The 14,599-nt window shown below is 35.7% G+C and overlaps 1 protein-coding gene and 1 long non-coding RNA gene across 30 annotated transcripts; one reads left to right on the top strand and one right to left on the bottom strand.

Annotated features, from left to right (window-relative positions):
- Positions 1 to 2,061: 2,061 nt before the first annotated feature.
- On the bottom strand, positions 2,062 to 12,238 carry LOC133714381 (uncharacterized). 29 transcript variants are annotated; one of them, XR_009848652.1, is made up of 17 exons: positions 11,930 to 12,238; positions 11,680 to 11,745; positions 11,096 to 11,137; positions 10,905 to 10,978; positions 9,507 to 9,560; positions 9,243 to 9,297; positions 5,702 to 7,457; positions 5,258 to 5,307; positions 4,887 to 5,045; positions 4,652 to 4,805; positions 4,070 to 4,180; positions 3,874 to 3,983; positions 3,715 to 3,799; positions 3,493 to 3,622; positions 3,086 to 3,243; positions 2,619 to 2,993; positions 2,062 to 2,437 (listed from the first exon to the last, which is right to left on the bottom strand). It is a non-coding gene; the product is annotated as an uncharacterized LOC133714381 (long non-coding RNA). The 29 variants fall into 29 exon arrangements; XR_009848648.1 differs by adding an exon at positions 5,408 to 5,521 and having other exon boundaries at positions 3,715 to 3,796; positions 3,874 to 4,180; positions 4,887 to 4,945; positions 11,930 to 12,236; XR_009848650.1 differs by adding an exon at positions 5,488 to 5,521 and having other exon boundaries at positions 3,715 to 3,796; positions 3,874 to 4,180; positions 4,887 to 4,945; positions 11,930 to 12,235.
- A 557-nt stretch (positions 12,239 to 12,795) lies between these two features.
- Positions 12,796 to 13,729, top strand: LOC133713404 (putative germin-like protein 9-2). The gene has a single exon (XM_062139411.1). It carries the CDS (start codon positions 12,798 to 12,800, stop codon positions 13,422 to 13,424), a length of 627 nt encoding a protein of 208 aa, XP_061995395.1. The 5' UTR covers positions 12,796 to 12,797; the 3' UTR covers positions 13,425 to 13,729.
- The last annotated feature ends 870 nt before the right edge of the window (positions 13,730 to 14,599 follow it).

The raw sequence follows: 14,599 nt of genomic DNA on the forward strand, positions 1-14,599 counted from the left end.
GAAACACCCCTATGAGATTGACAGAAAGAATCGTTCCTTAGAGAACCCTAAAAAGCTATTCTAAAACTAGAATAAGACCCAGGAAACCCCTAGTACACCCACCTTTAAGGAAAAGTACGCACCATTATTCCAAACAAGGATCAGAAACCTCCGAAGCAAAACAAAATAGTAAAATGAATCCTCAGAGGAGTTGATCCTTGCGACCTGTAAATAAAATTAAATAACATTTGGAGTTAGAAGGGGAGGTTCCCCTTCCATAACGCCTTCCTGTTCCACCCCATCCAATTCAGGGATCACCGTGTCAATGGCTTTCTCTGCAGCAAACTCGCCAGCTTTATCCCTCTGACTCTTCCATTTACGAGGCTTCTTCACATGCTCCTCCATCTCCAGTTTCTTTTCATTCTTCTTAGGAATCGACGCTTGCTGCAATGATATCATCATAGGAGTGGATGGTATCATTGATGCCCAATTCTTAAAACAATTAACTTCAGTCAACCCTGCCATGACCTTCCCAACGCAAATAGGTACATCGGCATTCATAGGTGGGTTCAACTCCTCCTCATGCAAAGATGCATGGACATCCACTACCCCCTGCATCCCATGCAATTCGGTCACCTGCAGTCCACCCAACTCCGGAGCCATCACCACTTCCAAACCAGCACCAATCACGCCCTTCTGCAGCAAGTTCGCACCCGAAGCAGCAGCAGAGCCCGCGTCCATCCCCTGAGCCTCCAGCGATAACCCAGCCATGGCCGCAGCCGGCGGCTTCTGCAGCAACTCCTCTTTCTCCTTCGCTAGGAAACCATCACAGCCCATAACATCATGTTCAAACAAGCCACAGTCCCTACATAAACCCTTCACTTTCTCGAAAATCAGGATGATCTCGAGTGCAACAGTGGACTAAAATTCAACCATCATCCATGAACGGATCCGGCGACGAGTATCCAATATCACCCGGATCCTTTGCTCCTCCTCCCTTCGACGGAGAGCCGATTGATCAAAGCGAATAACCTGACCAATGGTTGATCCGATTAGGGTTAGTTCCCTTATTGCGCAGGCCTACCGGTAAACCCTTCACCGCCACCCACGTCTCCAGACTCCACAGTGGAACTGCCTCCACCGGTCCAACCCCATCATAACCACCCAGCATAAGCATCGTATTCCTATAGAACCACGGTCCCCCATGGAGAGAACGATTTCTGTCAGCCTCACTCTCAAACTGGAAAAGGAAACGATCACCTGCATCTTGGATCGTCAGCCCCGATTTGATTCTCCAAATGGAAGAGATTGTGCCTTTAAAACCAGGAAAGCGAGCTTTTGGTCCGAGAAGACGACCCACCATGTACCAGTGGTCATCCTGCAGTGCCGCCGATCCAGCCGGACCAAAAGAAACCCGAGCAGATCCATTAGATCCGGCCATGATACAGAAAGAGGAGTTCGCCATGATCTCCTACGTTGAGTTTTGGAAGTTTTGTCGTAGAAGAAACTCCCACGAGAAACCCTAGCAAAGAGATGCGGCTAGGTCAGATGCTCCTAGCTAGGACTTACCGAAGTATGTACCAACTGCTAATCTATATGTTTCCCTAATGTACAGTGAGAATTTTACATGTCAACTGATCTAATATATTATAATATTAAAAATTTAAAATCATGAGAATTGTTTTTTGATCAAACTTTACAGATATTTCTGCTTATATAAAACTTGAACAAACCCATTCCATGCAGTATTATGTATAGTGCCTGTTTTCATAATGCTAGACAGCATCGAGTTAGCATATAGACTTTGACACATAAACTACAGGCCAAAGTATAAAGAATTCCTATGTCATGATGGGTTATTGTCACTGTTAAACCAAGGAATTTTATATCAAGGAAAAAGGTTACGTACATATCTATAGTTTATACTAGGAATAGTTGCCCGCGCTTTGCTGCGGGAGTTAGGATCGTTAGTGAATTGTTTACGTACAAAAGAAGTTTGAGATCTTTATGAATTGGAAGTTAATTGTGACAAAAATTTTAATGAAAACTATGAAGCATAGTAATGAAGAAAACAGTGACATATAGAGGGAGAATTGTTACATTATATTCATTTGATAAAAGAGTACATGTACACTCTACATTTGTTACACCAAAAGTCATCCAAAAATTGCTTGCTGCACAATAATGTTAGGCATTTCAGCTGCAGCTTTACAAAAAAGCTAGCTGCATAGTCAGATTAGCTATTATAGTTGCAGCTTTACAAAAAGATCGTTGCTGCAATTTTGTAACATTGTGGAGCGTTCAAAAACAGTTGTGGTTCCAACTGTACTTGTCATTGCAGCTACACAAAATCGATTACTTTCATCAAAAAACTGTACACCACAGTTATCCTGGATTAAACAGTCTTTTTGTTTTCAGCTGATGACGATGATGTGGTTTCATCTTCCTCTGCTTATCTCTCACTGTAGAGTAAATAAAATATAGTACTTTTTTAAATATTGATAAGAATTGATTCATTAAAATGAATTATATAGTATATGTATTAATGAATGTGATAAAAATTAGAATGATATTTTCCAAATAACCAAAATTTAAAAAAAAAATTAAAAAGAGAGAGAAAATATTCAGATCAGTACTACTTGCCTTCTAGGTTTCTTGTCTGGTTCAGATATGAATAATCCTCTTTTACTTGTCTCAGCAACTCTCTTTCTTTGAAAAGGAACAGGATCTGGTGTCATAGTTGCTGGGTCGTTTTCAAAAGGTGGTACAGAGGACTCCATATGTGGGAAGACTGCTTTGATTATAGCTCACTATCTTCCTTTATCTTGAGCTGAAAAAGGAACTTTTGGCCTCTTGTTTTTTCTATCTCCTCTGGTAGTGTTGATTCTGTTGGGTATGATCTTTTGCTGACCAAATCTTTGCAACTACTTCCAAACAGTTGCTCTGCTGGTTTTCCCATTATGATAACCGTTGCCTCATTTTGTCCATCTGTGATAGTCATGTAGATTCTGAAACTGTATATAAATAAGAGACTTCAGTGTTGTTATTTTGTTTTGTCAGATAATATAAAATTTGTCCTGAAAATATAATTTTTTACAGTGTTTACCAAGGAAGAATTTCTTGCTTCCCATGAAGTGAGCAGCCGAGTTGATTGTCATGTTCTTGTTCTTTTAATTCTCAATAACAGTGAGGACATCCTTTATACCACCAACCGTCGTGTGTTGCAAATCTGGAAATTGAAGCATTGCAATACACCATTTGTTACTGTAATTGAAAAATAAAAAGGGGTATAAATTATTTACAACGTAGCATAATGAGTCTATAATTTACAAAGTACAACAATTTGGGGAATAAATTGTAAAAATGTCAAAGACTTGCAATTTATAAATTAGGGCCAAAGTAGCATAATGAATCATGATTTACAAAGTAAAACAATTTACGGAATAAATTATTTAAATTTCAAATACTTACAATTTATAATGTGTAGTTGGAAACAAAAATTGGATTTTATACCTTGTATGACAATGGATCCAATATGTTCAATCCAGTCACTGTTTTCATATTGGTTTCCTGGATTTCTTCTGATGTTGGCTGTTTGAATGGTGTTGGAAGTATTTGCACTCTATCAACCAGTTTTGAGAACCTACAAATTTTTAAGCATGTGATGAAACTGTTGATATTTTTTTCTTCCTTTTTTTGTAAAATGATGGTTTTTTTTATAATGAAGGAACTTACTGAAGCCTGTACTTGTTTGTCTCTGGGATCTTTGGATTGATGAAAATACAGGTGTTGCTTGTATTTGATGGGGCAGGTTTGTCTGCTAGTTACAAAAATAATTAGTTATATATAGTTGCTAGTCATGATGAAATAATTAATGAATTTTTGAACACTTACTCAAGTACTCTTTGATTTTTAAACTGGTTAATGCCATCAGCACTGGTGGAGAAGCTTTTCTAATTGTTTCCATGTCGACTTGTCTAGCAGTGTTGCCCCAGAGTGTAATTCTCAAGTTTATGTTTAGGAAGTTAGTTTTAAATCTCAATTGGATCATATACTGTACTTAATGTTTAATAGTGTGTAAAAAGTTTACCTTAAATTCTGCAAATGGATTTCACATTTTGACTCTTTATCCTTGACAGTTGTCTCATGTGGTGGTACAATCGACTTCAAACAGCCATACACATCTTGCATTTAACAAAAACTGAGGCATAAGAATGTCAATACGAAATAGGATTATAAATCAAACGCAGTAGCAAATCAAAGAAGCAATAAACTATTTAGCTTAGAAAAAGATTAAGACCTTATGGAGATTATGTAACTGATTGACATAGCATTTAACTACTGGTTTTTACATTAAACTTTCATCATACATACAACTTTGAGTCAAAGTAAATATGACATAAGTTGATTTGTGTTATAAGTCAAAAGTAAATCCATAGATTAATACAAATGAATGAATGCAAACTACAAAAATAAAATGTGAAATTAACAAATCTTCAGATATAAAATAGGATCAGTGAATTTCATATCAATATTAATCAAACACTGCAAATAACAAAAGGGTAGTTTGAAATTGATTGATTTTGAAAGAGAGAATCAGATCAGTGGTAGTGGAAAACGAAAAGAAGTTGATGACATTTGATCAAATAGAAAGTGAAACTTGACCGAGTACCTGTTTGGATTCATGTCGACGTCAGAGAGGTTGCAACAGCGCAGCAGCTGAGGTCGGTCTTCACCGATGCTTCCCGAAAGTAGGCGTTGGTTCTTTAGATTATATATTTAGGGTACATGGCAACATTGTAAATTCCCAGAAAAAATGGATAAAGCTGTAATCAAGACCCAAATCAGTAAAGACAAAGTGATCTGAAAGCTTCAAGCTGATTCTAGATGGTTTGAATTTTCAATACCTTGAAATTGACACTTAGACTTGTAGCTCTCAATCTCAACTATGCTGAGACTGAATCCTCTGCAGAATAACATAGATACTGTTAATCAAAACTAACCAAATTAGATGACCCACCAATTCTTCTCTGCTATTCCATTCTGCAAAATTCACAAACAACCACCTGCATATCAAAAAAAGAAAAGAAAAAAAGGCATCAGAGAACAACCAAATCAGGAAGGCCCCACACTCACTACCCACACCTCCGACCACAGGATTCAGGCAAGACCAACCGAAATGTAGGCATGCAAGCAAGAAACTCAAACTCAAAAACAAAAACAAAAACAAAAAAAAACGAATTGAAAACCAATTACCCAGAGCAAGAAGAAGCAATACCTTTCTTGGCCTTGATAAATTCTCCCTTCCTCCTCTCCAATTTCAGTCCTCTACAGATAACAAAATACCACCATCAGTGAACTCGGTATTCTGTTTTGGGACCATTGAAAATATAAAACCCAGACTACCAAACAAAGGCAAATCACATACACTAATCTAATCAAAAATCACAAAACAAATCCATGAAATCAAGGCAGCCACCGTATAACCGAAGAACATCCAAATCCTACCAAGAACAGAGACCCAACTCTTCTCTTACTTTTGCTGAAAAGAAAACCACAACATCCGAACCCAGGTTAATTGAAAACTACTTAGATTAGTTCTGAACAGGAACAACAAACTGGAGCTCAAACAAATTCAAACCCATCACCGTATAATCATGGAAAAACTGAGAGACCAACAAAAAAAAGTAAATCAAACAAATTCAAACCCATCGTAGAATACCTGGGATGATCAGTTCACTCAATTTCTGTTCCAATCGACCATCAACTTCTTCCCGTCTCCCTCTTCTTCAGTCTCAAACTCTCTCTCTATCCCTAGATAGATATAACGCAGCCTGCAGCTCTCTCTCCTTCTCTCACGCTATTTCTCTCTCAAACTGAAGCTCTCTGTCTATTTACCTCTCGGTGGAGTGAGGTATCATAGACACGGTACCACTGAGCAGGACCCCAGGTGTCAAAGCAAAAGATACACACACTGTGTGAAGCGAAGAACAAAGACACGAAAGCTCTGAAACCATATACAGGTGTCGGGCAAGAAAGATGAGGCAAGGACAATGTCGTCTTTTCATCCATCACCGGCTCGGCTGGAGCTGTTACTGTTCATAAGCTGATGAACAGTGACTTGACAATTAGTATATAGTAAACTAGAATTCGTGCCCGCGCGTTGCCGCGGGTTATAGAATAAAATCTGAAAGTTTAATAGGATCAAGAATGTAGTTGAGAAGTAAATTTTATAACAAAAGATGTAGATCATGTCCTAATAGCATTACCACTAATGTAGATGTTGTGGTAGTGTTCAAAAAAATATGCTTTTGTAGTTTAAAGTTAACATAGTTACAGTTGTTGCTGGGACAGCTTCCAAAAAATAGGTTGTTTTAGTTACAGGCTAACGTATCTGCTTGCCAAAAGTAGGTGATGATGTCTATTAGCATTAGAAAGTTGCTAGCCTAGTGATGGACGGTTATGAAGGTTGTCCAAAAAGTTCCAAAAAGTTGCCAAAAGTTGTTAGCCTAGTGATGGACTGTTATGGAGGTTGTCCAAAAAGTTGCTTCCTCCAGTTCTTTTTACACAAAAAGTGTCATCATACTTCAGTCTGTTTTCTCCTTGTTGAAGGACTTCATGGATGATCCTGCTGATTCAATGCTGCCTTCCCTGTCATTGAAGAAGTGAGAGATCACGAAGTGTATTTAGTGATCAAATGTTATGCAGAAATAGCTTATTAATACTGATATTTGGGAAACTGAAAGATTTTTAGATTGAAGATGAGAGTGCAGAACACAAATTTTTCTATATTGACCTTAATTAAAGGTCTACACTCACCTTGGTTTGTGCAAAATTGTTCTTAATCCAGAAACTGAGTTTCTAGTGGATGAGATTCCCACATTGTTCTGTAGTATCTAAAAACACTCGGCTACCGGAATAGTATTATTAAATGAAAGCTGCTGATTCTCTTTTAGTCAGTGTAGAAGACCAACCAATGCAAGACTGATTTTTTGGAATGATACCAATAACTGTATTATATTTCGAAGAGAAAAGAATAAAGAGCAACATGCAAACATGTTTGAACAACATTACAGAATAGAGTATCCTAGACCAAGCAATGCACACATTGAGTACATGTAGAACAACATTACAGAATAGAGTATCCTAGTTCAAAAAAAAATGCCTCTATATATTTTCTTCACAGCTCTGTCACAACACTCATCTATCATTGTTCATTGAAAATATAGTAAATGTATTCCAATTCATGAGTACATTTGCTTACTGTGTTCCATGCAATATGAAAACATTCTAAACCATTTGCCACTTCTGTTTGCAGTATTTCTTAAATACTCTAAGCAAGTTCTAACTCATATGCAAATTGAACCAATTTCAGAAATCAAAACAGGGAAAAGATAATCTAGGAAAGAATATCTAACCTGCAGCTCTCCTACTTTCCTCAACACAATTCCAAAACTTGCCTTGAAAATCGTAAACTCCTGCATCACCGAAAACACCATACAATCTTCACTGAAAACATGTATAGTCAAAGAAGAAATCATACGGTTATACAGATCCAGACCTAGCTATTTCTTATTAATGGGAAAACAGAACAGACCTGTCTATGATTTTATTGCAGTCTTCTTTTAATTATAGTACTCTTCAAGAGAATATGAAGAATGAACAATGACTTTTTATATATTCAGTAATCAAGTCGGTTGTACATAAAATTGAGTAACTCTCAATTAATTGAAACATCAAGCCAGTAATTAACTTATACTACACAGATTAAGATACAATCAAATATTAATCCAGCCAAGCAAGCCAAACTGCACAAATCAAAGAGAAACCAAACAGGTACAAAAATTCCTCCACTAAATGACAAATACAAAGTTTCACAACCTACTATACACAACTGTAGTATTCTTTTACTTTTATCTGAAAGTTTAGGACAGAAAACTTGCTGCACAATTTCAACTAATAATTCATATGCTTACTTATAACATTTTAAGTAACTTCTAATTTAAGAGCACTCAAAAGGTTTAAAGCACTAAAAAGCTTTAATTTGAAAGGACATATTACTTCTAAGTGTTTCACTTAATGATTTGTATTGTTCGCCAACCATGTTGCTGCTCATTAAGCAGAAGAAGTATATAAAATAGAATTGAAATTTCCAAGAAATGAAGTCAGGAAAAGAGAATTGAATTGAAATTGAAAAGAAAATTTTGTTCCAATTGTAGACAGTACAGTCAAATGAATCCCCAAAATGAAAAAGAAACTGTACATCACACAGCTAAGAAGGATCTAAGAAGAAAGAAAACCCAGATTCAATGGTCGTGTTGATCACTATAAACTATTAATGTCTAGATTCAATATGATAGTGCAGTAACATATAGATTATAGTGATAAATGTCTGTGAGTTTAAAAAAGCTGGTCTTCACAATTTCTTGAATATATGTAACTTTTGAGTTCCAACTACAGAAAAAACAACAAATGAAATTTTCAATAGCTAAAGAAAAATAAAGTTAAACGAAACAGCAACAACAATTCTAAACAAAACAAACGAAATATACAAAACTCATAACCATTTTACTCTTAACACATTCTTTTGTTGTTTTTAAAAAAGGCACTTTTTGTTTTTTTTGTGTTTTTTTTTTCTTTTTGATTAAAATGGAATTGCTTTCATTAGAATGAAAACTGAAGCACAACTGACAACTCTTGGTCAAAACAAAATGCTTAAATAGGTTATTCCTTCTCTACATCAACTGGATATATCTTCTCTGATAAGATTTTCAACCAATGGAAGGTTACTTTCCTTCTAAAAGGCTGAGTCCCTAATGTGTATGCCTTCTTTGGCTAAATGATGAGCCACTTTGTTTCCAAGTCTTGCGATTTTTCTCAATTTCACTTCCTGCAATTGCTAGAAATTGTAACTTCAGCTGAAACTCTGACAGAAAACCAAAAACCAATTTGTCCAAATGAATTCCCAATTTTGATCACTCAATCACACAACATTGATCAGTTGTACATAAGTTATCAATTACTCCATAGTTTTTATATATGTACACATACAGATAAATATATACACTAAGATTGTTATCCAGAAAAGTGGATACAGATTAGACGGAATGGTTTAACAATGAAGATGAAATCAATAACAAATCAAGTTAAGTATAAAAAGTAAGCAAGCATATTTACATTAACGTAAACGTACACATAGCAGGTAGAGGGGTGCTTGTGTATCAGTGTATATAATGAAATAGATGTATGTAAAGAGTGATTACCTGGTTGTTTTTTCTTCCAACAGAGTGATTAAAGTTGCAATTCCCTGATGAATATCTGTTTGCACAAAAACAAATGCTCAGAAACAATGCTAATACTTTTATGAGTTTTGAAACAATGTCAACAGTTTTGTTATATATAGTTTCAAGTAGAATTTGTCATATCATAGTATATGAAAAAAATTAAACTTGTATTCGTATCATTTACAATTAGATTCATACACAAATTAATGAATGATTTCAAATTATGAAATATAAAAACCATACCTTGAAACTCTTGCAGTGAGTTACCCAGATCTCAAACTATAGAACCCACAGAATCTGCAGAAGATAAAAATTGATATTAGTTGAAACCTAAGAACAACAAATAATTCAATAAAAATTGCAACACATAAAAATTGGGAGAACAATAGTAAAAACAGGTTTTCTTTAGAAATCAAACCTGTTCTATTTGTTTTCAGTACAACTTTGTATTCTGAGATTAGAAATACAATCCGAGTTTCGGAGCAGTTCAAAAGTAAAAAACAAAGATTATGATAGAGAATAACATTCTGGACAGAAACAATTGAATTGAATTTGTTTTGGTTAAGAAAACAGACAAATAAGAAAACTTTTCAGTCATGTGAATCATAAACATTGAAAAATTGGTTAATCTATGTATAAAGATGAATGTAATCATCATATGAAATCAAAACCTCACCAAGCCTTTCCTATGTCAATTTCATATGGCCGCAGATCAGTTTTCGATTTCAAATAACAATGAAGATGAAATCAATGACAAATCATGTTAAGGCTTGACAATCAACAAATCAGTGCACCAAATAGCTTAAATTGGTGAATAGCTAGCTACAACATTTTGACATCATAAGTGCAACCAATAGACTAAAGCTTTGCATAGTTTTTCACAGTCACTCAAAAAATCACCAACTCACATAGAAATTCTAGTGGTTTACTAAACATACAAACTCCTCTATCCCATGCCCACTGCAATTGACTGTTCTTAATTCAAAGAATTTCTATAACTCTCCAAAAGCAGAAAGAACACATTTTCAATGCAACCCAACAATACCCAATTTTTTCTTTTGTCTAGCTTCCTCTAGAGTTAGACAAACACAATGAAAATTTGTTCGTCAGTGAAGAACATAGTAATACTCCACTTGCAAAAAGAACACATTTTCAATGTAACCCAACAACACCCAATTTTTTCTTTTGTCTAGCTTCCTCTAGAGTTAGACAATCGCAATGAAAATCTGTTCGTCATTGAAGAACATAGTAATACTCCACTTGCCTCAACCTATGTGTGTGTGTGTGTGTGTGTGCGTGTGTTTAAACCTTTAAACAATTAAACCTACAGAATCAAAACAAAACAGCTATGACCACTGCAGGTACCATGCACCCAATATAAGGGTGTTTTTTTTTTTTGCAGGTATCAATTTTTTTTATTTTTTTTTTGCCATTGTTGTATGATTGATTCCAAATGCAACATTTTACCTGAAAAATTAAAGCAGTGCAGGAGATTCTGGGGGATTATTACTGTACATCAAGTACAGTATTTTATATAGCCATAGAATAATGTATACTATTCCAAAAGCAAGAAGGTGAATATGCAGCACAGAATTCAACCTGATCATGTCATTCATTAAATATATCAAGGGAAACACTTACCAACCAAAGTCTTGATGTGCTCCCTTCGGTCAGCAAGCCTTCCAGCTGCAATGGTGTTATTTTACTGGAAGTACCTGACAGAAATTGCAAAATTGAAATGCCAAAAACAACTTTGAGTTTATTACATCATATATAGGAAGCTAAACTTTAGTTCATAAAAACGAAAAAGAGTGTCTTGAATTCTTGATTACCTAATTTTTTAAAGGCCAGCTGTTGTGTGAAAATATATATCCCTGCAGGGAAGAAACAAAAAAATGTTGCATTTGGAATCAAACATAAAACAATGCCGGGGAAAAAAAAAAAAAATTGGTACATGCAAATAAAAACACCCAAAAAAAAAAATCCAAAAACCTGAAAGCCAAAGTTCTCAAATTATTCTTACCAAATGTATATTTCAGAAAACAATTGCAATTAAAGTAATCATGCAATTATATTATGGTTGATTTAAAGAATAGATTCATGCTTGATTTAAAGTAATCATGCAAACAATATGGTTCAATAATCTGAATTTGTTGTTCTTCATGAACATTTCTTTCTGGGCCTTAACAAAGCAACAGACTTTCCATGAATAAAGCTTAAGGACTCAACTGGGTCAAAAGCAATAAGAATGAATGAAAGTAGAAAAAATAAGAGGAGAAATGGTGAGGTTGGTTATACCAGTAGGAAAATCACAACTCAATTCTCAAATAACGAAATCAACTAACAAAAAATGAAAATTGGAAGAAATATTTAAAATCAATTACAACTGTATACAATCAAACCCCTGGCAGCTCACCCAACCCAAACTCTCCCCACCAATTCTTCTCTGCTATTCCATTCTGCAAAATTCACAAACAACCACCTGCATATCAAAAAAAGAAAAGAAAAAAAGGCATCAGAGAACAACCAAATCAGGAAGGCCCCACACACACCTCCGACCACAGGATTCAGGCAAGACCAACCGAAATGTAGGCATGCAAGCAAGAAACTCAAAAACAAAAAAAACGAATTGAAAACCAATTACCCAGAGCAAGAAGAAGCAATACCTTTCTTGGCCTTGATAAATTCTCCCTTCCTCCTCTCCAATTTCAGTCCTCTACAGATAACAAAATACCACCATCAGTGAACTCGGTATTCTGTTTTCACCCAGAATTGCATGCACCGAAATTCAAACAGTACCACCTTCGCTGTCTCTCCACCTCTCTGTGGAGCGAAGTAGCGAAGACACGATAGGACTGAGCAGTACGCCAGGTGTCGAGGGCAAAATCGTCTTTTACAATATCGGCTCGGCTGGAGCCGGCACTGTTCATAAGCCGATGAACAGTGCGTTGAGAATTAGTATATAGTAAATGTGTTGGGATCAGATAATTAAGACAGTAAAAAGTAAGGAAATTCAAAGTTTGATCATAATTCTCATTGCCCCAAACTGAATGATGAGTACAAAATATAAAGATGGTTTCTCATCAGTTACAAAAAGGGGAAGCTGACGTGTGGTCGGGTCCACTATTCACGTCCTTCCAAAGCTAACGGCTCTTAGCTAAACTAATGGGCCTAATGGGTTGTTACTGATGGGCTTAAGGGAGGTATGTTGCTAGTTCATAAAATAAGCCTGTAAAGGAAGGGAGGCAGTCTGTAGCTGCCGTGTGACACTACGCCTTTCAATCCTTAAATCCTAAGAAGTTCAGTCAAATTCATTACATGATCTTGTCAATAAGCTGAAGCAGCTTTCTGTATGCAGAAATAGCACATCATTTGTGGCTTTTCAATCAGGCCAAGAGAAGAAAACAGAGAAACCACATTGAAAGTTCCATCATATCAACGCAACAACAATCCAGACTGTGGACCTCCTAGAACAGTATATAAATAACATGCTAGCAACACAGTCATTAACCACAAATTATGTATCTTCCATTTATGGCTACTATGAGGTTGGTTCGATTAATGATGATGATGATCATATTAGTACTTTCTTTGGCCACCTCCAAAAGGGTCTTAGCAAGTGATCCTGACATTCTCTCTGACTACATACTGCCTCAAAACAGCACAACTGTTAATGCTACCTACTTTACATACACTGGATTCCGAGACATATTTGATCAAACACCCGAAACCTTCAAGGCAACAAAAGCCAGCATAGTGGAGTTCCCTGCTCTCAATGGCCAGAGTGTGTCATATGCCGTGCTTCAATTCCCTCCGAGCACACTGTTCCCACCTCACACCCGCCCTGATGCCACTGGACTTTTGTTCCTTCTTGCCGGTTCCTTGGAAGTTGGGTTAATTGACACAAAAAATGTCCTATACAATCAAAAGCTTCAGGCTGGAGATATCTTTATATTTCCTAAGGGCTTAATCCATTATCAGTATAACTCTGATCCTCAGTTGCCAGCTACCGCCATTGCAGCATTCAGAAGTGCAAGTGCTAGAGCAGTTACAGTTCCACCTTCTGTTTTTACCTCGGGTATTGACGATGTCATCCTTGCCAAATCTTTCAAGACTGACGTTGATACCATTAAGAAGATTAAGGCTGGCCTCACTAGCTAGCGCAGCTAAGCTAGCTCCTGAATAATCAAGACTTCAATAATGATAACTTCCTCTTGTTCACATTTTGCATACATAAATTTGATTTAATTTCTTCTGTCATGATCTGTAAATTGTTATTTAGGCAGTTTTGCCCTTTAGGTTTACTATTACTTTTAATAAAATACATATTATTATGAAATAATAACCGTGGTTCTCCCGTTGATAGGGAATCCCATCCACAATGGGTGGGCAACAAATCACACAGCAAGAATTAAGTATATGCATGTATGAATAGTACTTATCCATTTCCATTGTAAATAACTAAAGTAAATATCCATCCTAATTCCTATCCCTGGATGGTTGTAATGATCTTCTGTCAGATGCTTGACTTGCAAGCAAGAGAGTTATTAATTCGCAGCTCCTCTCATTTTCATACGTACATCCGTGGACTAAAAGATAATTGGACATTGTAGCTAGCAATTTGTACTGACTTCTATCCCTACATCCTAAGAAGTGCAGCCAATTAAATTAATTAGGTAGTCAATCTCTTGTTCTTAGCTGTATACAGCATCTTTAGCCGGCCAAAAGAAGAAAACAGAGCAACAACATAAAGAATTTCATAACACAACAATAAATATAAACTGATGATCAGTGATACGCTCAAAGCAAGCGCATAATTTAACCCTGAAAACATCGTTAGTAGTATAAGCAAATAGGAATCGTTCTATTCCGGGGATTGAGGGTACACCTGTCATTGTCAAAAAAAACAAATAAAGAATTAAAATAATAAAGTAAAAAGTATTATGTACAAAAATAAAATAAAGAATAAAAATATATACAAGTTAATATAAAAAGGGGGGTTTTGAGATTATAGAATTGGAATTAAAATTAAATGAAATAAAGAAAGTGTAAAAACACATATACAAGGGTGGAACACAAGAAACAAAGATCAAAACTACAATCATATGAATGAAATCCAATTACAATTCCTATAGTTGATTATCTATGTCATGAGAAATAAGTTGACCATGTGAAACATTCGAAGCAAATGATTTCCCATATTTTACTTTCCTTGAATATTTAATCTAAGTGAAAGCACCTAAATTAAACCTATTGAACATGCAATCATAGTCTAGAAAACTAGCTAATCAAGAACACATTCAATGCATGAAGAACAAAGAAAGGATGTCAACCAA

Source organism: Rosa rugosa, chromosome 6 (assembly GCF_958449725.1).
Source record: "Rosa rugosa chromosome 6, drRosRugo1.1, whole genome shotgun sequence".
In the NCBI taxonomy this organism is placed as follows: domain Eukaryota; kingdom Viridiplantae; phylum Streptophyta; class Magnoliopsida; order Rosales; family Rosaceae; genus Rosa; species Rosa rugosa.

Excerpts from the sequence above, each read along its gene's own strand:
- LOC133713404 (XM_062139411.1), top strand. The coding sequence starts at position 12,798 with ATGGCTACTATGAGGTTGGTTCGATTAATGATGATGATGATCATATTA.